At 38.5% G+C, this 26,327-nt stretch overlaps 2 protein-coding genes across 2 annotated transcripts in view; both read right to left on the bottom strand.

Moving 5' to 3' along the window:
- Window positions 1–444: 444 nt before the first annotated feature.
- Window positions 445–15,805, bottom strand: ddx43 (DEAD (Asp-Glu-Ala-Asp) box polypeptide 43). Its single transcript, XM_034682155.1, is given in 17 exon segments — window positions 445–840; window positions 842–942; window positions 1,163–1,250; window positions 1,328–1,466; window positions 1,586–1,695; window positions 1,873–2,000; window positions 3,838–3,925; window positions 4,046–4,146; window positions 4,841–4,982; window positions 6,769–6,879; window positions 7,048–7,166; window positions 9,155–9,314; window positions 9,987–10,068; window positions 10,575–10,715; window positions 12,598–12,715; window positions 14,155–14,210; window positions 15,374–15,805. Coding segments are annotated over 17 exon segments (2,154 nt in total). The 5' UTR covers window positions 15,747–15,805; the 3' UTR covers window positions 445–743.
- Window positions 15,806–22,138: 6,333 nt separating this feature from the next.
- The window catches only part of kcnq5a (potassium voltage-gated channel, KQT-like subfamily, member 5a), a 119,043-nt gene continuing 114,854 nt past the window's right edge, over window positions 22,139–26,327 (bottom strand). The window contains exons 14-15 of the mRNA XM_034682753.1: window positions 24,242–24,368; window positions 22,139–23,397 (exon numbers count right to left, since the gene is read on the bottom strand). Coding sequence (XP_034538644.1) covers window positions 22,324–23,397; window positions 24,242–24,368 — 1,201 coding nt within the window. The 3' untranslated portion in view covers window positions 22,139–22,323. The remainder of the gene's footprint in view (window positions 23,398–24,241; window positions 24,369–26,327) is intronic.

Below are 26,327 nucleotides of genomic sequence, written 5' to 3'. Positions count from 1 at the left end.
GCAAAAGTAAATCTTACAAGATCAGCAGAGACACTTCCTGTCTATGTAATGCAGACAAGCTTTTAATCCTGCTGCAAAGCATTACTCATCATAGATTTTTTTGTTAAAGACCTTTTTGTCACACTAAAACAAACAATCTGGCATCAGTTCCATTGAAATATTTTGTAGAGGTTTAGTAGGATGCAAAGCAGGTTCAAACATTGCTGTACTGTGAAAGTTATGAAGCCAATAAAATATACACTAAGTGTCACGTCTCTTTAAAAAGAGGATTTATTTTACAGGTTTCTTTCTTCACAAATCAAGAAGTTGTACAACAAAACATACAGAGTGAAACTGCACACTGCTATTGTGAGTGTAAAAGACTAAAGGAAAAAGAAAAGCTTGTGAATATGGAACACTTTTAAAACAGGAGGAAAACCTTATAAGGTGTAACAGCCTCGGAAATAAAAAGAGGTGATGGTCCAGCAAAAGAACAAACATTGTTTCATGCAAAGGAAATTAATAATATATTTACATGCAAAAGTAGTTACAATGCAGGCATTTGCAGATCCTGCTTCATGCTGCTTCAGAGAAAAAAGCATACAAATAAAACATTAGTCCCAAATTGTAAATATTCAGTCAGAATATCAGACTTCTTTTTTTCACTACTGTCTACTTTTGCTAAATGATTGACTTGATCACTGGGCTATGTCAAAACGCCAAAACTGAACATTGTGGTATGAGCAGACTTACATTACCAATCATCAGAATCCCCAGTTCTGTCCTCGATCTCTGCCTCCTCTTCCTCCACCATCGCTTCTTCCCCATCCTCCTCCTCTTTCCCCTCCCCTTCTCCCCCCCTCCTCCTCCTCCTCCACCTCCTCCCCTTGGACCGTATGCATCCTTCTCCCTCTTGTGCTTCTCGTATCTTTCTGCCATAAGCACTAGCTCCTCAGGGACCTCCTGCAACATGATTCAACAAGAACACAAACACTTTACTCTGGTTTGATAGATTTAGTTTGAACCTTCATAAAAACTGACAGATTGGAATGAGAACCACAGAAGCCTTGTTTTTTGGGAACAAAACAAAATCATATTGGTATGTCTATTGTCAAAAAGAACTGTGAAACCATTGTTCCTTATTAATAACTCTATCTTCTTAATACAATTATTTGCTGCTAACCTGTCCCGCTCTCTCCAGGATGGGAATAAGTTCAGCGGCCATCCTCCAGTTCTCCCTTGTTACCAGAGTAACAGCAGCACCTGACCGTCTGAAACAGAAAAACATCAAAATCAAAAAGCAGACCGGTTTTACGCTGGCAGTGATTATTTGTAAAAAAAAGTTTACCCTGCTCGTCCAGTGCGGCCAACACGATGTACATACTCTTCTATGTTACGTGGGAAGTCAAAGTTAAAGACATGTGTGATGTCATGGACGTCCAACCCTCGAGATGCTAAGTCTGTGGCGACTAGGATACGAACTCGACCTGGAAAAAGATAGATCCCCATCACTCTGTGGTCAGTTTGATCCTTCAACCTTGACCTGCCTTGTTTAACACATAAGCTTCAGTTTTGTTTGCTGTAATTTTTTCGTCATGTAGCATACTTTCTTTAAAGTCCTTGAGGGCCTCTTCTCGGTCACACTGCTCCCGGTCACCATGAAGACTTTGCACAGCCAGACCCCTCAGACACAAGTCACTGGAAAGGTCATCAGCCCTGAGATAGCACACGGAGACACAAACATACACACAAGAAGTTGTTAGTGTAGGTGTTAACCCTTTTTTTTGTCAATACATGGTAAACTCTTGCATTTACCTGCAATGATGGGATATATCGGAAACAGTTTTCTCCTTCAATAACAAGAAGTTTGTTTATGACTGACTCTCTACTCACATAAGCTTCTTGCCAACAAAGATGAGGACCTTGTCCTCAGGCAGCATGTTTCTGATAAAGTCAAACACGTACGACTTTTTCTCTTCTTCACGGACGATCAGCACTGTTTGCTGCACCGTGTTAACTGCCTAGGATCCAGAGAGACACAGTAAGCATGGGAACATTTAGATGGGAAAACTACATCTCACAAAAGCAAGTGTGTGTATAGATATCAAAGATAATAGATTTAATTTGCAAGTACAGTTAACTCACTTTTGAAAAATTTGAAAAATGTTTCAAAAAACATATTTTTTCTAATACTAGCTTTTGGTATGATCAATCAACTGAGGTTGGGTGGCTTTGACTAAGTCAAAATGACTTTACTAATCAGATATATTTTGAAAATGTAACTATTAGGAATCTATATCAAAAAGAAAGATGTTTTTTGAAATTGTATAAAAACAGAGTTAACTGTTTTTGCAAATTAAAGGTGACATATCATGCAAAATTGACTTTTTCATGGTTCTTTACCTGAAATATGTGTCCCTGGCATGTCTACAAACCCCCCGAGAATGAAAAAAATCCATTCTGCCCCTGTTTTGATTTCTACACCTTTCTGTAAATGTGTGTGAAACGAGCCGTTTCAGACTTCCGTGTTTTTGTTACGTAACAACAATATCCGGTCTGTCACGGAGTCAGAGCTCAGAGCTTGTTCAGCCCATAGACTGTATAAAATAATACTGAATCCCTCCCCCGTTTTTCATTCCCTGCACAAATGTGTGCTAACAAGGAGCTTAGGAGGGAGGCATGCTAGTTGTAGGCTGTCTTAATAAACACAAAGGTCGGTTTTACTCCCCACGTCTGCAGATTTGAAGATCTAGTGGATGATTTTTATTTATCATGGATAAGTGCTAGCGCTAGTTAGCATAGCTACATAGCTACATGTCGTAGCTGTAGCTGTGTAGCAAGACACACGTCAACATACTGACAAATAAAACAACAAGAAACACAGAATCTGTGACCAATCCTTCAGAAAAGGTCCCGCTGCCTTTCTGGCAGAGGTCGGTTTTACTCCCCACGTCTGCAGATTTGAAGATCTAGTGGATGATTTTTATTTGTCATGGTTAAGTGCTAGCGCTAATTAGCATAGCCACATAGCTACATGTTCCTAGCTGTAGCTGTAGCTGTGTAGCAAGACACACGTCAACATACTGACAAATAAAACAACAAGAAACACAAAATCTGTGACCAATCCTTCATAAAAGGTCCCGCTGCCTTTCTGGCAGAGGTCGGTTTGACTCCCCACGTCTGCAGATTTGAAGATCTAGTGGATGATTTTTATTTATCATGGATAAGTGCTAGCGCTAGTTAGCATAGCCACATAGCTACATGTTAGTAGCTGTGTACCAAGACACACGTCTACATACTGATAAATAAAACAACAAGAAACACTAAATCTATGACCAATCGTTCAGAAAGGTCCTGCTACAGGCGCCTCTCCGTCAGGATCAGATTCTGGATCAGATTCAGAGGGTTGAAGTAACGTGATCTCTGAGCATCCGTGTATATTCAGCCAACATGTAACATTAGATCAATGTGCTGGAGAGCCGAGGCACATCCAATTCCGGAGGGGGCGTGGTCAGAGAGAAAACAGAGTGTTCTGAGGAGGACTGAAGAAGAGGGCTTTTCAGGCATGCCAAAATCTGATTTCAAAGTGTTTTTTTGAGCATAAACTTTAAAGACATGTTTTGGGGACCTCTTAGACCAATATATATTGATGAAAAAAGCGTGATATGTCACCTTTAATTCTTATTATATTCTGTCTGTCTTTGCAGCAGAGTAACTGTAATCCTTACGTCTGCTCCATTTGCTTTACAAATAAAGTAAATTCAGAGACACAGAGTGTGTGGTATTCAGTGTGTTATCTAGGGGCATTTAAGACCAAGTACCCAGGAGCACTAATTGACTGTATTAATTTCCACCAACCGCCAAGTCCAGGGTGCCCACATAAACCATCATGGGATTTTTGAGGTAGGATTTTGCCAATCGTCTCACACCAGAGGGCCAGGTGGCACTAAAACACAACAAGTTAACAACTTAAAAATCAGATTTATTTGAAGTCCTAAAGTTTCCATCTTAGAACATTGTCCCTCATGTGAACACATTAGTTTAAAGTGCTCTATGTGACTCATACCTGGTCATAACAGTCTGGCGGTCGGGACGAATGTCCAAGAGAATCTTCAGGATCTGGGGTTCAAAGCCCATATCAAGCATACGATCAGCCTCGTCCAGCACCTTTTCAGAGTGATCAGAGAACTTATTAAAACTTTGCATCTGTATGCCCACACACAACATCTTAAGGAGAAAAAAACATAGAACACAGAACCCTTACAAGGACAGAATGTGTGTGCTTCACTAAAGCCCCGTTTCCACCAAGCGGTTCGGTTCGCATTTTGTGGCGTTTCCATTGATTAAAACCGGGGTGGGTCCCCAAATTACTGAGCCGTACCGCCCCACTTTTTGATACCCTTCTGTTGGGGTGCCAGACATACCGATCCCGTGCAACAGCGGTAATAAAGAACAACGCATATCCCCGCCATGTTTAAATATCCAGTGGACTTCGGGAAGATAACTTTTTTTTTCTTCCATCATTCCTCTTTGTTTACAGTGTTGTGTTTTTCTTCTTCGTTGCATTTATCAGCGGGGTACACTGTGTCGCGCTGCCATGACGTCATGCTATTACGTAGCTGACACGCTGCCCACCAAGTAGGGCACGGTTGGCTGTGGAAACGCAAACAGGATCAGGCGTTACCGATCCGACCCGTACCAAACTGTACTGATCCATTCCAGACTGCTTGGTGGAAACGAGGCTTAAAGGGTGAAACATTTTATGACACTCAAAAAAACAATCTAGATATTGAAAGGTTTTATCATGGGTCGAGCACCTCGTATATCGTTTTACACAACCTGACAGATACAGACAGCTCACCAAGTAAGTGATGGAGCCTAGATTGATGAGCTCATTCATCTGGAGATCATTTAGTCGTCCTGGTGTGGCGATCACTATGTCAACTCCACTTTTCACCAGGTTGATCTGGCTTCTCCTATCCCCTCCTCCATAAATACAGACACTAAAAGAGGGTGCAGACAGAACAGTCAAGGCCATGTTACCTCTACAGGTGCATCTAAATAAAATCAGAATATAGTGAGTGTTCAAAAATGTCATGAGTTATTTAAGAAAGTGAAAATGTGATTAAATGCAAGCTAAAATATTCCAAGCATTTTTCTATTTGAACTAATATGTATGGCTTTCAGCTCAAAAAAAACAAAAACATATCTCTAAATATGAGAATATTTCATTTTGAGTTAAGATAGATACCATGCGTCTCTCAGTCTAGTTCAGTACACACAACAGTCATTGGGAAGACTGCTGACTTGACAGTTGTTGAGAAGATGATCATCAACATTCTCCACAAGGAGGGTAAACCACAGAAAGTCATTGCTGAAGAGGAGGGCTGTTCACAGAGTGCTGTATCAAAGCAGGTTCATGTAAAACTTGACGGGAAAGGAAAAGTGTGGAAGGGAAAGGTGCACGAGCAACAGGTTTGATTGAAGTCTTGAGAGGACTGTCAAGAAAAGTTGATTCAAGAACTTGGGGGAGCTTCATGAGGAGTGGACTCAGGAAAGAGGCTACAACTGTCACATTCTTAATATTAAGCTGCTCCTGAACCTGAGACAACATCAATATGTCTGTCCTGGGCAAAGGAGAAAACCAAAGAGAAAGAACTGGATTGTTAGTCAATGGTCCAAAGTCCACTTTTTTTCATTTGGAAATCAAGGAGTCCACTCCTCCTCCAAGAGTCTGGAGAAGTCCAGAAAACAAGGTGTTTGAAGTCCAGAGTGAAGTTTCTGTAGTCTGTGATGATTTGGGTGCCAGGTCATCTGCTGGTGTTGGTCAGCTGTCTACCAGATTTTGGGTCACCTCATAATTCCATCTGATGACAAGCTTTATGGCCAAATTCCACCAGGTCCATCTTCGATCCGTCACGGCACCGGATCTGATAGGTTTCTATTCTAGTAAATCTGTTAACCCCCACTGGATCCGTTGCGTTCCAGCTGCGTCTCTGATTGGAGCATGACGCATCAATTCAGCACAGAGCAGTTGGAGCGGGACAGGAAGTCAGGCACCAAAACAAAATAAAAACCTGGTTAATTTTCTGAATAAAACACCCTGTTTTATCATTAGATTGGTTTTAACTTAACTATAACAACAAAATGTCATTTAGAGCGGAGGCAGGCCTGGAGTCATCAAGTCAGAGGTTTCCAGAGGCTGATAAAGACAACATGGTCGAGAGAGCACGGAGCTGGACCGCAGCGGATTGGAGACGGACCGGACACGGATCTGGTGGAAGTCCCGTGTTAGGGGGATCCTAATTACCTTTTCCAGCAGGTCTAAGCACATGGACATTTCCGTATTTTTAATCCTCTTTTGGATTGATCTAAAATAAACCCATTGATGACAATGTACAGAGTTTGGACTTCACTCATTCATCCTGCACGAGGAGGATGCGTCAACTAGGTCCCGGTAAAGCAGCCCCTCAGTGGCATATAGGTGTTTTGTTTCGTTTGGCGAAAGCAAGCCACTACAGGAAATATTCTGATAATTTAAGATACTGGATTTATGAATTTCTTGAGCTGTAAGCAATAATCTTAAATATTAAAACTAAATGTCTTGAAGTATTTCACTTTACATCCACTGAATATCAAATATATGAAACTTTATCTTTTTGAATCAAATTTTGAAAAAAAAAAAAGAGAGATATTAAACAATATTCAAATTTTTTGAGATGCTTCCATAGATTCAATTTGAGAAGTGATTTCAAGCTCATCCTTAGTGATATTAGAAGAATACTACACCTGTTGTAGCTTTTAAAACGGTACTTTTTGCACTCCACTTCAATTTGCAGTGCCAGTTCTCTGGTAGGAGTCAGCACCAACATGCCAGGACCACCCCGCTCAGTTCTAGGCCTATCAATAAAGGGGGACAAAGAAATGTTGAAAAAGTTTGACCAAAAATCATGCAAAAATTAGCAAAGCTACTTAACTCTGTAAGATATATAACCTATCAGTGCTTTCAATGTTCAAATAAATGACCCATAGAAGCACTGAAACTTAAGTAACAGGTCCTGTACTCACAAAGGCTGTCCCTCCATGTGGATGAACCCTGGCAGCAGGTAGGCCAGAGTTTTCCCTGTTCCTGTCTGAGCGATAGCTATCAGGTCTTCCCCACTCAGCAACACTGGCCAGGCCTGAGACTGGTGAAGAAACAGACACAGTCCTCCTCTGTACAAACAAGAGACTGGGCCTACAATTTGCACAGCACTGGGCTGTCAGCTACAGATCTAAAGTTAGCCTTATCTTAGAAGAACATGTGAGAAAATATTTTCAACTTTAACTTCTTTAATCAGTGTTTTATTTATGACTGTACTAAATTAAAGGGCTTGTTTGTTTTACAGGAAATGATTCTGGAAATACAGTTAACTACATCTAGTCTTGTGAGAAAATAATTAAACATGATTAATACCAGGCAAGTTACCAAAAGCAAATCCACAAGAAAGTCTGCCTACACCAAGACCTTGACTTGAAGCATGCTAAGCTTTCAGTTTCATTTACATGCAGTATGACCTGGTATGAATATACCAGGGAGTGTATATTTGCATGTTGGATCAAAGAGAAAGCAAACATCACCCACACACTGAACACAGACTTAAAACCGGTCTGTCAAACTGTAATTGGATCACAAACAGTTTCATTTAAATAGTAAGGCTTCTTTTCTGATGTTCCATATGGCCAAGCCCTTTTCTGTGAAACGAAAGTAAAACTATGGAGAGATGCTGCGGTTTCATTTCTTCTTTCAGCATTCTGTGACTTAATTTCATACTTACACTTATTATTGTATGTAGTTACTAGGGCTGAAGGATTTTGGAAAATAATCTAATTGCAATTATTTTCCTTAATATTGCGATTGCAATTTAATATGCAATTATTTTTATGGTCCTCTTCATGTATTTTTCAACAAACACAAGCAATAAATCAATCTGTATTATAATAAACAATATCAGATTTATTATACACAACACAACTGTATACTCATAGGCTAGACTTATGTTAAGATAAAGGCAAATGAAGCATGAATTAATATGAAAGACAGTTTATTTATCTACTTGAATTACAGTTGTAAACTTAGGCTACTAAATACTTTGACTTGCAGTCTTGTAAGTGTTCACCACAACTACTTAACAAAATTCTGCCAAAGAAGTGTTTTAAGTTTAAAGCATGTTTGGATGTGAATCAGCTGACAGCACACAGCGGAGACGCTCAGCTGGGGGCTGCGGCTGAGTGACAGGTCTCTTTTTTTCTCCGCTGCTGGACTGATTCTGACCCGGTTGCGCTCCTGGCTGACACCTGACCACGTAAACATGCTATTTTTTCTCTTTAAGAACAAGTAGACAGAAAACTGGACTCTGCGAGTCTGAAATATGATTCTGTTCAGTTGTCCTGTTGCAGTAAATCCACATGTTGTCTGGGTATTCACTGACTCTGCGCCTGTGGAGATTATAAGCCTGCTCCACATGTTGATATTTAGCGTGTTGATTATATTGTACGCCTCAATATGATTGGTTCTTCTGCTGAGGCCATTTTTAAAGATCTCAACAACAAAACGAGAAATCAAAACTTAGTGTGGCTGAAGTTGTTTTCTTCATCCCCCGCTCGCACGTGTCTCTGTCTTCAGAGATTTTTTGCCGTCGGCAAACCAGCTGAAAGGTGCATTACGGCCACCTACTGCATGCATGTCACGTAAGGTTGCGTCTGTGTACATGAAACTTTTTTTTTTTTTAATTGCAGCCTTTGCGATTTAAAAATTGCATTCCATTACATTGCGATGTTGGTTTGAATTTGATTAATTGTTCAGCCCTAGTAGATACGCAATGTATCTTATACCAACTGTTGGCACATGCCACACTGAGTAATGCTCTTTCATTGTCCTTCATTCCTTCTCAGCAACTCACCTCTTTGATCTACAAAATGCTTACGTGGCAGATCTTATTTGATTTTCACCTGATGTATTCCAAGTAGAGTACTTACAGTGTGGCGTCCTGTAAGTCTTTGTTGTTACATGTCTCTCAATTTCAGCTCATCATTACATCAATCAGAGTACAATATAAGTCTGTGGGTCTGTTGTTCAGAATATGTTTAGCAGTGATACAGGGTAACATTTGTGATCATTTGCCCAGGCTCATACCTGGATGGGAGTGGGTTTGACAAAGCCAACACGCTCAATATTTTCCATGATCTCTGGATAGGGCTCGAATGCCTCCAGAAAGGTGCGGCAGGGATTGGGAATGGTCCGCTTCTCCCCCTCTTCCTTCAGGTCATCCACAAATACATTGTTATTCTCTTTCCTACAGACAAGCATGACACACACACACACACGCACACACGCACACACGCACACACACACACGCACACGCGCACACAGCAAAGGCAGAAAAAATGCAAAACTCAAGAATGTGTGGCTGGATTTATGACAAACAAGACAACTGTGTTAGTCAAGGACAAATACAACATGTATGCAGCTGAAGTTTATGTTCCTGAGACCACGTCTAACTATGCTGTTTTTATAACCAACACAAAAAGTCAGATCTAGTTTGTATTTGTTTTTCTTAATTATACATAAGTGGAAAAAGATGTGTTCTTTTGTTTTCAAGAAGCACTGACAAAGTCTCACACAAGCAGGCTGGTATAAAAATGTGCATATGGAATATTACAAGTATAACAGTTGGACATGCTGGGATATCATGTGGAGAGGTAGACCACTAGCGCCACCTATTGGTCTAAGACTGGAACTGGAAACAATGCAGACTTCTGGTTAGAGAGATCCACTGAAAAAAGGAGGTCTGAGGTTTATGCAGAGCTTTTCAATTACATCTTTGAGGTTGTGGTATTCGACTCAACTTCTAGGCATAGAAAACAATACTTTTAAATAATATTAATGTCTACCATTGTAAAACAACTTGTGAGAACTTGTACCCTAACCGTACACCCATAGAGGGATGTACTGCAGTTAACTTTACCTCCATTCGCAGACTTCCTCTGCAGTGAGGATGGAGACACTCTCTGCTTCAGTATAAAACTGCTTCTTCAGGGGTGGGAGGTCTGAGGGACATTGAAAAAGATCACATTAATAGATTCAAAGATAAATGAGGCCCATTCCATAATCCACATCACAAGAATAAGATAATCAACCTAAGCTAATTAAAACCAACAAGATAACACACCCAATTTAAAATGACACATTAATCATGACATGTAAAGGATCTCTACTCAAAAAAGAGAGGATTTAAATTAGCATTAGCTGTTGATTTAGCTATATTGTGATCCAAAAAGGGAATCGATAAGAATTCTGAATGATAAGCCGGACCAAAATCAATATAATTCAAATTATAATCTGGTCAAAAGGGCTACTTTTCTTTGTTATGCTCTTCCTGGTTGACAGTAGTCTCAAAACCACAAATAAAAGGTAAAAGTAATCAATTCTCTAATGCAAAGTCACTGTTCCATTTCAAATCCAACCTCCCTCTACACTGCCAATGAAATGTCAATGAAAGCAGTATACTTGTTAGTTGTAATAGATGAATGTCAGTTTTAATATGAGCCCTCACCCTTCCACTTCAGCGCTGCATACTTTTCCTTGTTCTCCCGGATGGAATTCCAATCTATGGGTTCACGGGGCGCTACTGTATTTGAAGCCTCCAATGCTGTGGCAGACCACACAGAGCCTCCCTTTGCTCCTCCATCACCTCCTCCAAAGTGGTCGGCCCCAGGGATTAAAGCAAACAAAATTAATTTGACTGAAACATTTTTTTGACACCAAATCATACTACCCGACCATCAACCCACCATGCCACACATGTAAAAGCCTTTTTTTCCTGCCTATCGGTCACTTCCCAAAGGTTTTCACCTAAAAAGGAGTATACTGGGTATATGCATTTAGCCCAAGGACATGTACACAGTATACTATCCTCTAATACAGGGGTTCCAAAACTTTTCAGGCCGTGACCCCCAAAATATAGGTGCCAAAGACTCGGGACCCCACTGTCCCTCAAAGTGATTTAATGTGGCTTCATTTAGCAAGTGACCCTACCTATATGAGCATGTGTCTGTGTTTCCTGTGCCTTTATGAATTAACCTGCTGCTACTGATGCTTTTGATAATTAACTGTTCAATAACTCTAAACTTAGGAGTCATCTGGCAAAAAGAAAGGCAGAAAACTCATTACATTTTATATTTTCAAGGTTTTACTTCAAGTTTAGCTACTATTTCTGTCCATATTTTTTACTATAATGGGTAAAATGTACTAATTTCAGACAACTTACAAAAAACAACAACATTCTGGAAGACATCTCACGACCCCCTATTCATGTCTCGCGACCCCGAAGGGGGGTCTAGACCCACACTTTGTGAGCCCCTGCGCTAATACAGTGTTTGGCAGGGAGGAGGTGTGCTGCAGAGAATGGACGGCAGCACAGTGTGCATCCTCTGACTGATGGCGCATTAGGACTGCACCATGTACCGACAGGCTGTCCATTCTCCCCGACTTTAACCAGGCCCATCTCTTTTATAACCAAGTCCATCTCCACTTATTTTGGACAGTTTAGTCAATGGTCAAAACATTGGAACCTTCTACAACAAACAGTGCGTCCATGCTGGCATACTAAGTGAGCTTAACCTAAAAAACACTCAAAGTACTAAGAACTGGATCTAAGAACTGGATCTAAGAACTGGAAACACTATCGGGGGCAGAAGAGACTTTGTCGGTCCAACTGCCGTCAAAATTCAAGGAAAAAGAAGCCGCTGACTACAGCTACAGAGTCAGGCAGACACATTCTGTCGAGTCCTCACAATCTTCTTTTTATCACACATTCATCCAAAAAAATCACAAAGCCATAAAAGAAAAGAGAATATAAAGGTTAGCTTGCGCTATACGCTTCTTCAACATTAACTTCCCAGAGACTCAATAACGAATAAAAACGTACCGTAGAAGCAGCTCTCAGATTACCCACCAGCTGTCCTTCACAGATAATGTTAAACCATTCCACCCGTGTTAAATTTCACCAGGTTCTGATGATCTTACAAAATAAGCATTCTCGCACCCGGGCCCATCGCGGATTGGCAAGCATGACCCGCCCTGCTCTGCCTCTGATTGGTTGAAACAATGGCTCTGGCTAGCTGTATGTTGAAAGCAGTGTCAGTTTAATAGAGTTGCCTTAATGGGACCAAAACAAAGCACACAGAGTTTTTCCTCCCTCTCATTTTCCAAATGACGGAGAACTTTAATCCATGCGCCCCCCTTACTGGGACCTGAGAAACAGAACATAATGCTGCTGGAGATTCAGTCTGCAGAACTGCTGAACTACTATCAGAAAGCTGCAGTACGTAATTACAAAAGGCCTTACCTTAAAAATCCCAAAGAATGAAGAATAAATACAAACACAAGTGTATTTAAATATAACTTACGTTTGATCACTGTAAAGCGAATCATCCTGTTAAATCTTCAAATGTGACTACTCTAATGTAATGTGAGTTGTGCAAGGACCTGAAGTATTCGATTATCAGAGATGGATGTTTGCCTTAATTCACAGCTGAGAGCATTAAGATTCCAAAAGACAAAAAAACACTTCATACCCCCATGAAACCGAGAGCCGCCATCTGCCAACAGTTCTTCAATCATCTCTTTGGCCTTTTGCTGGGCAGCAGAGGTCCCGAATAGGAGCACCTCGCCGTCATAGTCTCCCTTGTTTATCTAGACAAAGAAAATCCAGTACTTAATTCCAGTTACATAAACATTCAATAAAGTTTTCTATACAAAAATGCATTAACAGATATAAATCTGTTGCATTGCATCAAGTTGACAATAGTAAGCAAGTTAGTCCAATGTTTTTAAGATCTTTGCTGTTGAATAAAAACTTTATGTGAAAAAAAACACCAAAAAGCTGATTGATTGCCCTTTTCATGTTTTTAATTATTTATGAAGTTGTTTTTTAGATTCCTTATTTTTAAGCAACTTTTTTATGACTTGTGCATTTAATTAAATTCTAACTTAAAGATTCCACATGTAGTAATTAGCAGTTTTTAGCAGAACAGACTTCATAGAAATTGAATATATTTGTAAGCATGTTTAATTTGATGTATAATCACCTGAGTTATAAGAATCACTCTGTTTTTGTTTGCTTGGAAAAAGCTTTGGATCAACTTGAGGGAGTGCCTTCCAAGGAGCCTGCAATCTTGCACCATGTTTCTACCCGAGTACAGCGCAGAAAAACTAGTGACATACAGGGTTTTGTATTAAGTGAGTGGCCAAGCAGAATCCACCAATTGGCAGACAAAGAAGAGAGTGGGTTTTTTATGCAAAGGGATTCATATTAATACACTTTTTTGATGGAAAGAGCTTGCAAATGGAGGATCATACTCATCATGCATCCCAGAAACATATGTCCTCGAAGGCCACTGTCGCGTCATTGACGGGAGGGGTGAGTAAGTGAGCACATTAATGTAAAATCTGACCCCTTTTCTGTTCAGCTATGTAGCCTCACATGGTTTAAATATTGAGTTCATGATTTTAAAGAAGCTAAAGATGCTTTTGAGAGTCGAAGTGTAGAAAACTTGCAGTCACAGCCAAACTTTAACTAATTAGGTCCGACATTTAGAAATAAAGCCCCAAAAAGTATTAACATGAGTTAATTCAGACCAAAATAAGCTCGGAGTCTGCTTTCTGTTCCTTCTTCTGACCCCAGGCACAACCTCTGTGGTATATTATAAGTCATTTCCACATGATACACATAAAACCAATAAGGGGGGTTCGGTTTTTAAATGTACATAGTTGTTGCCCAGCACCTATGGAAGAGGATTGGGGCCACTTATGGGCCAATATTTATATTTTTTATTATTATGATTATTCTGTGAAAAAAGTCTGAATTCTGAGAAAAAAGTCTGAATTTTTAGATTAAAGTCAGAATTCTTAGATTAAAGTCAGAATTCTGAGAAGAGTCAGAATTCTTAGATTATAGTCAGAATTCTGAGATGAGTCAGAATTCTGACGATAATAATAAAGAAGAATAAAGAAAATATATTGGACCTTTTTTTTTTTTTTTCTTTTTTTTTTAAGTGGCCCTAATCCTCTTCCGTAAGCACCAGCCCTTCACTGATGGAGGAGCTTTTCTGTTTAGACACAAGTCAACTTGCCTTGATCCGTGCACCGCTGCTCTCTTCAAGTTCACGAATCTTTGCTCCTCCACGACCTTACAAGGTAAAAAAACAACAATGAACACTTCTAGCAATATCTCTATACAATGGTAGTAAAACAGTGGAAACACAAATAATCTGTGACACACTTAGAACAGTTCACAAGCCATTTTCATGTTTGACAAATGTAGACCAAAGTGAAGCTAGGCTAATGTTAAACCTCTTGTTATGTTGCAGGTCAAATTGACCTTTTTTAGAGTCTATTTTAGGCAATATATACCTTCCAAACCAGCTGGGCAGCATGTGACAGAAGAGGTGTCATCTTAATTTATCAACATCACTTCATAAAAAAAAAAAAAAAAGTTAAATAAAATAAACAAAAACCTATATCATGTAAAACTATTGTATTTATATTTAGGGCTTTCCAATGTACATTAATCCTCCTGTTATGTTTGTTTCTCTGGAACGGTAATAATGATCCTGGGTCAATTTGACCCAGGGCATATTCAATTATCCTAAAGTGTCATAACCAAAAAACAGTAATATTTAAATCAATTACTAACCATTGTAATCAAGATTTAGTCAATTGGTGTTCTTAAATCATCACAGATCATGTTTCAATGAGGATAACTCACAGGTTTTTCATTGAAATTAATGTTAAAACTTTTTTCAATATACATTGGAAAGCCCTATATATGAATACAATAGTTTTGCATGACATAGATTGATGAAGATTGAAGTGATGTTGATAAATTAAAACGACACCTTTTCTGTCACATCCTGCCAGATTTATATGCTGTATTTAGCTGGTTTGGAGGGCATATATTGCCCACAATAGACTTTTAAAAGGGTCAATTTGACACACAACATAACAGGAGGGTTAAAAAAAAAATAGTTTTAACATTAATTTTAATGAAAAACGAGTGAGCTATCCTCATTGAACCATGATCTGTGATAATTGAAGAACACCAATGGACTAAATCTTAATTTATATGGTTAGTAATGGAGTTAAAAATTATATTTTTAAAAATGTGTATTGGGATTTTTTTCTGTTCTGACACTTTTGGATAATTGAATATGCCCCGGGTCAAATTGACCCAGGAACATTATTGCTGTTCCACATAAATGCACATAACAGGAGGGTTAGCCTAACTGACAATGAGGTGAGGTCAAATTAAAAATAGCTTCAGTGACTTCAGTAATTAATAAAGAAACCAACCTATCACCCTCCCAACTAAGGAGCCTTCCACAGTCATGGTCACAGGTGGGTTAGAGCCTCCAAGTGTTTGTCTTCCCGGCGGCGGGCCTCTGCGGTCCGTGAAACGCGTCCGGCCTTCGCTTCCATCCCACCGGTTGCTATGCTCGGCTGTCTCGCCGCCACGATGTCCTTCCCACTCTCTGGGACCGCCAAACCTGGAGCCATGTCGTACACCGAAAGTTACATTTTCCCTCCGACCACCATTCTGTGGCTGTTTCCATTCGGTCGGAGCTGGCTTAGTTGCAGGTTTATAGATAGCCACGCCGTCTTCGTTGTACTCATCCTCCCAGTCGGACATGGTGAAGTTCCGTCTACTCTCCATGCTGCTAGCCATACCGCTAACTGTAATTAACCGTCAAGCTGTCAATCATGGCCGTGCTGCCTTCAGGCCCCCCGGTCAACTTGGACTTCTGTTTCTGAGGAAGGCTAGCTTTGACGAGGATATGATTTTTGAGTAATTTTATCAGTATGAACACATAAAACATAAAACATAAACATAAAAACAAAAAACAAAAAAAACCAACATAAAACATAAAAAAATTAAAAAAAAAAAAAAAACATAAAACATAATAAAAAAACATAATAAAAAAAAAAACATAAAACATAAAAAAATAAAAAAAAAACATAAAACATAACACATAAAAACATTACAAAAACATAAAACATAATAACATAAAAAAAAACATAAAACATAAAGCATAAAAAACATAAAACATAAAACATAAAAACATTAAAAAAACATAAAACATAAAAACATAAAAAAAACAAAAAAACATAAAAACATTAAATAAAAAAATTAAACATAAAACAAAAAAACATGAAACATTAAACATAAATCAAGAAATATTTCATGCAAGAGAAAGATGTATTTTGCAAAACAAATCCATACTGTCAGATACTCTTTCCATTTACCTGCCAACAGCCTGATTATGTGAATTCCGATTGTATAAAAGGCAACATGACATGGACGTAGGATGTGACCATATCTATACAGTTTATGAATGTGACCTTTTTCACCATCCTTGCTTTTACATTTATTTTTTTTGTACCAGTCTGTAAACATGTTTATTTGTGCTGTGATGATCGTCTATTTTTTATTTATCTTTTTATACGCAACATTGCATTGCAGACTCTGTAAAATTAGCCATGGACAACTTGCAACTTGCTTTTAATAATCTCCAACAGTCACTAATTCATCTTAAACTTGTACTAAATTAAAGTAAAATAAAATTAATGTTGTTCTCCAGCGCCAGAAACATTGATTATGAAAATGTGCGCATATCCAATTTAAATTCAGCTAAAATTGAAAGAGTCACTGAATTTAAATGCCTTGGTATATGGCTTTATGAGAATCTAACATTCAAAAACCATATAAACACTCTTTCCACCAAGTTAAGACAGAAAGTTGGTTTCTTATACAGAAATAAACCCAGCTTCCCACTGTCTTGTAGAAAGAGAGTTGTTGAAGCAGTGTTTTTATCTGTTTTAGATTATGGTGATGTGGTTTATATACATGCTGCAGCTTCAACACTAAAACCCTTGAACTCTGTTTACCACTCTGCTCTCAGATTCATCACAGGTGATAGATATGACACCCATCACTGTGTCCTGTATGAGAAGGTTGGTTGGGCCTCTCTTGAGCAAAGGAGGAACAAACACTGGCTTTTGTATATTTTTAAAGCACTGGTTGGAAAGCTCCCCACCTACCTCACAAACTTGTTGGAATGGAATTGTGGATCCTACGGGACTCGCTCTTCTGATTGGCTCATTCTGAAAGTACCCCGAGTCAATACTGAACAGGGTCGATCAGCTTTTTCCATTGATGCCCCTAAATCATGGAATACCCTCCAACAGACTTTAAAGCTGACATCCATTTCATCTTTTGCAGAGTTTAAGACTTTGATCTCTGACCACTGTGTTTCAAACTGTATCTGTTTGAATTAATCTTTTATTTTGTGAAGGATTGGGTTTGTTTGTTTGTTGTTTCTAATGTGCCTGTGATCTCGACAACATTGGAAATGAGGGAAACCTCAATGTCTTTTCGAGAATAAATAAGGTTTTGAATTGAATTAAACAGTGCGAAGACATAAAAGTGCCCGATATTAAACAGAACATAAAAGAAAAGAAAAGGTAGTTTTTTAAAAGCAGTAATCAAATAAAGTTATTAGGTATAGACTAACTTAAACAAAAAAAAGTTTAGGGAAAGGAAAAAAAAAAAAAAAAGTGTTGGACTATAAATGACGAACACAAAACAATTAATACAAAACAAAACAAAACAGAACAAAACAAAAGAATAGATTGTAATGGAAAGGAGTCAAACTATTACTCAGTTATATTGTCAAGAAAGAGACAAGAGAAAGCCACAATAGAAAGAGAAGATAAAGACTAAAAGAGTAAAAAAAATGTTTTTGAGAGGGAGAAGAGAGATTTATGAAGGGGGATTCGGAACGTGTAAATGCAGTTATATGAGTGTTGGTGTTTATGAGCATGTTGTAGTTTGATAGTTAGTACACAGTATTTATGGGTCATTGACATGACATGCATATTTTTGTGTCCGAATCCATTATTTTCTTTTGAAATAATTTGTTATTTTTAAGACATACCTCAATTGATTCTATAAAACCTGCTTATTTTGAATACAATTTCAGTACATTCAAATATTGAGATTTATTTTATTTCTAAGTATCTCAAACCCTGAAAATGTCAGGTGGCGCAACCGTCCGAGCAAGTGAACTGACTTAAAACACTATACAAATGTATTTTAATAATAATAAATTCAAATTAAAACACCACGGCATGATTTTACATATAAGAGCTTTGAAATAAACATAATTTTATAAATATCAATAGTTTAAAGGCACCTAAGGTTATTTAAAAACGTTTGTCCGGCAATTTGCATCTTCACAAATGTCAGGGTGGCACCACTGTACTCATGGACCTTTTATTTTGAAAGTAAGTAGTCATAATGGACTTCAACACATGAAATAATTCAGAGGACCCTACTAATTGTCATGGCTGAGTTAAAAGGTTTGTAGATGTCCCTTAAATAATAATAGAAAAGCTTTTATCAACTTATAGGTGGACGGTAACACTTTCCATGTCAGGTGGTACAACCAACCTAAAACTGTAAAAATAAAATTTTATACCTGGCCAATAGAATGCAAAAATCCTAATATATTGTAAATAAAAAATATACTCACAAAATACAAATATGTAAAGCACTGTAACCACTCCAAGGGATACTTCCTAAAACTTTCAGTTAGAATAAATAATAGGAAAGTACATATATTTTGATAAATATCTGGTTGCGCCACCTAACGTTTTTTCGGTGTTCAAGTTAAGAAAAGGGTAAAAAAAAAAAACCCAAAACAATTTAAACACTTAAAAAAACGTAATGTGTTCAAACAAGCCTTGTTTCAACACATTATTCTAGACACAAAAATATGCATCGCAACCATTCTGGAAACACTTAAAAAAAAAAATATGCAGACTTTAGAAAGCTTGTGGTCTGCCACTGGGGATGACATTAGGGCGTGGTGGAGGTAGCAGCTATGGCTACCGACAGGGTGGTATTTGTCAGGCCTGGTTCTGCAAAGGCAGCCCCCAGACCCTTGGGAGATCCAGGTCAGATTCAGGCGCATACATTTAGGGGGGGGCACCAGATCCAAGAGAGGAAGCCCCCCTTCATGTGATGCACATAGTATGACTGATGATGAGACAGCTGTTATGTATGCTCAAAAACAGATAGGGATGGCAGGGGAGATCCCAGTTTTATTTGATGAAAAGCGAGTCCTTTTACGTTTGCATGTGTTGGTGTGTTTGTGTGTTTCTGTTTTAATGATGGTTGCTTTTAAATTTCAATAAAAGAAGACAAAAACAAGCAATTGAGTTAATTTGTTCTTTATTAATGAATAATAAATTTATTTTTTCATTTCTCATCCAGAGAACATAATGTGCACTTTAATAAATTAATTTCAAAGAAATAATAATGTTAACATTATCAAGCTTTAAGGCCAGTTGTGTAATAAATTACTGTTCAAGCTGTAGAGAAATGGAATTATTAGACATAGAAGCCTTATAATGTCTGTTACTAAAGCTACTTGAAGTAAGTGAAATGGATGCCCAACCCACAATGAGCAGTTTGATATCAGCTAAGAATGAACATTTTTCAAATACAAGGAAGGCACCCTTAAGCAATTTACAACTTGCAAAAATGAGCAGGTTTTAAGAGGGTAACCCCATGTAGATCCATCAGTTTTTCTTGTAACTAAGAATGTGTCCCTTATCTTGCTCCAAAGTAACCTAGAGTTCGGGATGACCTTTCTTATGGTATGTAGCAATTTTCAAACAACTACAACAAGTCTACTCCAATATAAAGCATTAAACTACATGTCACATTTTCAGGCTCCTCAAACTCTCCTAAATATTAGCTGTGCTTTCATTTGATATCATGTCATCATACCAATCTGTATGTAGAATACTTAAAAATCAATTTTCTAGTGTTTAGAATTACTATTTGTAGAAGATAAAAAATTATGATACACTAAAGAGTGTTAATTTGCTATTCAATGCAATTACTTGCCATTCAAAATAAAAGGGAACATAAATTGGAAAATAATAATGAGTAAACATCATTAACATATTAAAATAAATCTTTAAGACCGCAATTCTCTTCAGAAATTAAAAAAATGGCAAAAACTAAGATGGACATAGATTTCTGCATAATTCTTATTTGAGAGCAGCAAAACCAATGTACTGTATGGATGAAAGTTCAAAGCACTGATCTCAAGTATAGTGTAAGGACAGTGTCATCAAACACTATTGCAACAAAAGTAAGGACTTAATGCAACATAATATAATTGTGCCCTCTTGAGTTTGGTTTAAGCCTACATTAAAAATGATAGGCCAGTGAAAGAAACTACCTATAAACATAAATTTGATCTCAATCTCAATAAGATTTTGAGTTTTCTTACCAAAGTCTCCTTGTACATATTGTTCTGGAATAAAGGAAACCAAATTAATGTAAAATATCATTATTGATTTTAGATTACAATGAGTATAAAAGTCCTAATCATTTCATTAACTCTCTATAGACATGCATTCTGGATCGACAGTGCATGTTCAGTAAATGTTTATTATGGGTTTCACAATTATTAGTGCACATTGTGCAACTAGCACCCATTTAAAATACAGGGTTTGTCAAAAAAAGAGAAACATTTAATTATCTTAAAAGGTTTAATGCTTGCCATTAAATTTTAATGTGAGTGGGTTATCAATATATCTGGCAGTACAAGTTTCACTACTTTCAAATTAGTTCAAATTAGAACATGATAAAGTTCATATTGGCTTACTTTGTTCGTACCTTTTTGTCAAAGGATTTTAGGAAACAATATCTCAACATGCAGAAGTATATCCAGGCCACCAGCAAGTGAGTGACTGCTCCTGACTCTTGCAACAGCTCTGACATGCAGTTTTTCTCATGCTTGGCTGGAGAAACCTTCTTAATAAGTCAACTGCAATTCAGCAGTCAGACCATTAGCACCCAGCTCCATGGGCCTATGTCCAAATCGAGTGGGACATGGCCCAACACTTGCTTTAAGCGATTGCTGATAGGTCATTTTCTCACATAGGTTTGCTGAAAACCCAATTTACAAACAAGTTGCTGACAGATGAAACAAAGCAACTACATAAACATTAATCAATATTTGAGTTTGTAAGAAATCAACCAAAAGAGATGCTTTTGGTCTGAAACATGCGGAGGGATAGACCTGTAACTTGTTACATAATTTAGCTTTTCCCATCAAACCAGGCCTCGTCTTTTACTTGCTTTTCATTCTTTCATTTTTGGAAACAGCCCATGCTGTGATATGTATGACAGTGTAAGTAAAAGATGACATTTTACATTGCTAAAGATAGGAGGATACGTGACTCTCCCATTCTTCTGAGAAAGTCTTCAAATACAAGCACTTGAATGAAAACGAAGACATTATTCAGTCTGTGTGTAGCTGTAGTTGTTTCTGGGTTCTTAATAGCAGCTGTCAATGTTTGTTATGTTAAGTGTGTGGGCATGTACCTGTGTGTACTGGCATCAGAAAAACAGTGGCTTTAGTTTTAAGTGGCATGTTTGAGGTTAAATTAAACTTTCTTCATTCTTTTGAAACTACTAATGATTATTTGAAAATCATGCAGTATTTTATTCTAATTTATTAACTACCTGTGTTTCTACCTTCAGGATCGGCACTAGTTCCTTGGTATCCAAGCAGCATAAAGTGACACTCAGTGAGCCAAAACTAGGTGTTTTTGTTTTGTATAAAGCTCAGACTGAGTCAAACCATAGGACTGCTATATTACTCCAAGAAGAAAGTTACCCACAGTTTATCTGTGATAAGCAAAATTATTGGACTTCCTCTTCACACTCTTTATGATAGGCAGGTGTCAAACTGCAGGCTCAGAAACCACTGACTCCCCCCCTTTTATCTAAAAAAACCACTGAATTATCATCATCTGTCATAACCCCTTTGTTTGACTATATGATGTTACATATGAAAAAAATCACCTTACACGCATCAAATCACTATTTTGAAATGTCCAAAGGACTAAAGTTATGTATCTTAAAGGGAGGTTATTTTCCTTTTTAACATTGTATCTTACATGAATATCCACTGTTGAAAATATTTATACATTATTATCCTTTAAATCTCTCGATAATAATTCTAGTACCACAGATAGAGCATAACAAAATGTGTTTTTATAAGAGCGGACCCAATCGAATAAAAAAAAGTAAAAGTAATGTCATTAAGTCCATAAACAAGGCATTAACTTGATATTTGCAAAACAGATTTTCTCTTGTCTTGTAAAAAATGTTAAAAGTGGCTTCTCCAACAGTGGTGTGTTTGAGTGTGAGTTTGTGGTTATGTCAGCTGTAAGTGTTGGGACTGACTGAGGAAATCTGTTTTTCCTTTGGGGTGAGATGCTGCGTCCTCCGCAGTCTGTAAAAGGTCTGAGGAGCCGCTGCCAGGCTCCTGGGACATGAAGTTGAAGTGTTCTTCCTCTGGCTCAGTTTTGCACTCACTGAGGAAGAGTTCTGCTCCATCCCAGTTGCTAAGGTCCCCGTGGTTATTTCCACCTTCACTACCGTTGCTGCTACTGCTGTTGTTGAGCCCTGACGACAGAGCAGGGGCACGGTTGGTCAAAGGCTGGTTGAGATTGTGCACAGAGAGGGATTTCCCAAGTCCGCCCCCCCAGTCTGAAGGCACCCCGTCTGGGCTGGACGAGAGCAGCAGTAGCGGATTAACCTCCAGGCTCATGTGCCTCCTCCAGATCCCCTCAGATGTCAAGTCAGGCTTTTCCCGCAGCTTCACCAAGTCTGCCTCACTGTCCCCCTCATGGTCTGCATCTGAACTGGACTCAATGACAAGAGAGGGACCCAGGCTCCCCTCATTCACCACCACTTCACCCGTCATATCTGCGACAGGGTCAGCAGGGCATCGGAGGTGGGAGGGGTGCACCATGGGGGGCAGGCGGAGGGTGAAGCCTCCTGATGAGGGAGGCGGGGGAGGCAGGTCAGGGAAGTGTGCTCTCTTTGAGGTTCCATTAGGTGTGACTAACGTCGGGTAGGGGCTGTCTGGAGGCAGAAGGGGTGACGGGGAGAGTGAGGCTGTGGATGGGGGGTAAGATGGAGGTGCTGAGTCTGGGGGACAGTCATCATCAGCAGGTGCCAGGATTAGCCTCAGGCCTTTCGGATTGGCACTAAGAGAACGACGTATTACCCCATTGCTATCTCTTCTGCCTCCAATGTGATCCCCTTCCTGTGGCGAGGGGAGATCTCTGCCTATGATGGAGGACTGGTAGTCCGAGGTGTGGCGCTGGTGGTTGTCCAGCTCAAACAAGGGAAGCGAGGAGAGGCTCAGTGCTGATGGGCCTTTCAGGAGCACTTGGCGGTAAACATCAAGCAAGGAGTCTAACTTTGATTCAATGGAAGTTACCTGGAAACAAGAGAAGAGTCAAAAGAAGGAATTGTTTTCTGTCAATTTGTATTTTCAAGTTTCTGCACAGCTGGATAATTATTTTCTCTTTACTCTTATTAAAGAATCTTCTTATAAAACACTGGAAATACATGCCCTACACTACAACACTGGAATATTGAAATGTTCAATCCCTTTATCAAAGAAGATACAATGGCCACTTAAAGGAACAAATCATTTCTCATTGTGGAACAAATTTAGCACGAGGTTCAATTTTCTATTTTTTTTTGCCTAATTCCCTTATTTTAAATTTTGTCATTATATCCTGTACTATTTTTAAAGTTATTTTTTTGCCTTAATTTTTTTGGTAGGACAGCTGAAGAGAGACAGTAAATGTGGGGAGTAGAGTGGGGGAAGACATGCAGGAAATAGTCGACCGGCCGGAAATCGAACAGGCGACCCCTGCGACGAGGATTGTAGCCTCTGTATGTGGGGGGCTCAACCTTTCTAAGCTACCAGCGCCTCTATCCTGTACTATTTACCCCCATTCATTAGAATTAAGCACTAGTAAACAATGATGATACCAAGGATATCACAACTTACTAAGCTGTAAACAGAATTGCCCTTCTGGGATTAATAAAGTCGTCTGAATGGTTTAAGAGAAAGAGAGCAAACAAGAGAGTGAGGATAAGAGGGCTGTGAAGAAATGATGGGTTCTAACAAGCTCTTATTTCAACATATGGTTTGACAGATCTCTGTTTTGTTTTTCCAAAACAGATTGCAGACCCCACATTGAGTTTTCAGAGACAGTTATGTCAATAGTTCCTAGGAAATGATCCTTCTCAGTGGTGATGTGATTCCTCACCTGCCTCTCCACCTTACACACACGTCCCAGCATGCTCATCCCCTCCAGGGAATCTCCATCTGGGTGCAGTTTGTCCCTCATTTTCTTATCCACGGGAATCTGGCCTTTTCCCAGAATCTGATCCACTCTAATGCACACAAACACACACATGGAGATACACATATTTTGTGTTAATACATTTGAAAATACTGATGCTGCAATGTGAGTAGGCACCCAAGTTTCATTCCAGGTTACCCCAAAGTCAGGCAACAAACCTAAAGCAGCAGTCGGATGTTTAGATTAGGGTTAGTATTACACACAACACACATGATATGGCTGTAACACTGATCTTAAATGAACACAATGTATTTAGGGGACAGCATTTCAGGGTTGGATTCGATGCAGTATTGAGTTTGCATGCGTCCCCCAGGCTCTTGAACTTCAAATGTAAAAAAATCTGAAAGAACTATCTACATGCGCCAGAATTTCACTTCATTAGGAAATGGAATAATACTCCAAAAAGTCATTTATGAGCACTATATCTCAAAATCTGAAGTGTCTGTAAATCTACCATCAGTCGAGTTTCATTTTGATAAGCAGAGAGAAACACAAATGTAGATTTTCATAATGTTGTAAGACATACCATGTGAGATACTATATTCGGTGCTGTGTACAAATAGCTGTCATCTGTACAAAGCTGGAGTATCAACTAAATCAACCAATGCTCCTTGAGAACTTACTGAAAAGAATATTAGTGAGGTTAAAGAAGTCTTTATATCTCTGTCATGCACTGGTCTGATAGAGGCTAGCCTCCATAAATTACCACAGACATTATTTGTTTTAAACACTTGAATTAACACACTATCAATTGACTGCTCACAAGTTAGCAACCGTCACATGTATTAATGTTGCCTCTTAGTGGTGACAGGAAAAGGGAAGAAGGATGGAACTATTGATGGTATCTAATGAAGCAACAGTGGTGATGAATTTGTGATTGTGTGTTAACACAATTTAGTATAAATTTGCGTTGGATGCAAATATTTGTGTTTTAACGTAATTATTAAAAATGTACCAAATGGATGGAGGTAGAATGTTACAGGTCTATGTCTATATATATTTTCTTTCAAATCTTTTTTGTTTGAATGTCTTAATCCTCTACATTAAGACGCAAACTCCAACCACCTGGTACTGTAATAAAGAAATGTTAGTTATTTGCATCTCTACAAGCTTGTCTCTTTTTATATTTAAATTTTTAGGGACTACAAGACAGCTAAAAGTCTCTATGGAGGCAACTACTGTGATTTTTGTACAGGTTAAATTTAAGTGAAGTGAAATCAAAGTAACCCAGGGCCAGGGAGCTTCTTCTTGCTGTTGCTGTAATAATAATGCAGGGCAGGAGAGGACATGTTCCTGGGTCGGCTACTCAGGCTGGGACCAGAGCTTGCTGCACTAGCTAGTCTGGAGACAGGAGAAAGATGGGTCAGATACACCTCTCTCTAACACATCCACTAATACACACACATGAACTATTACTCACCTACACACAGCACGCTCATAAACACTAAAGTATGAAGGCACAGGTGGATAGATGAACAACTTAGGTCCAACACTGATTCACAATAAAGGTCATAGGCATGTAGATAAACAGAGAATGAAAGTGAAAGTAACATTGGAAATCAAATTAAAGGCTGATGTTGTTTTTTAAATAATTGTATATATTTTGTTAAAAATAATACTCTGTTTTAATTTGTTTATTTAGAAAAAACCTAATTCTAAAAAATACCGAAAATTTACATTTTTATACAAAGTCAAATCTTCTGTTTGTTTGCCATGATGTCGGTCACATTAAGGTTTACGATCAGCTGTTTAATCAACAGCAGAGTCTAAGCCTGTAAAAAATATAAGATTCTTAAGATGACCAACATAATGAGAAACTAGACTGTGTACCTACAGCCTATGCCAGTAGACATACTTCATACAAACCCTCAGATCACAAGCACTATGTTATTCCCTAGTGGTACCACTGTTAGCTCTGGTACCACCTACAGTAAAACCATTTACACAACATATTAATACACCAGACATCAAAGTTCATGTTACAAAATAA

The sequence above is a fragment of the Notolabrus celidotus genome, chromosome 4 (genome assembly GCF_009762535.1).
Source record: "Notolabrus celidotus isolate fNotCel1 chromosome 4, fNotCel1.pri, whole genome shotgun sequence".
Taxonomy (NCBI): Eukaryota; Metazoa; Chordata; class Actinopteri; order Labriformes; family Labridae; genus Notolabrus; species Notolabrus celidotus.
This window is presented reverse-complemented; position numbering and strand designations above follow the sequence as displayed.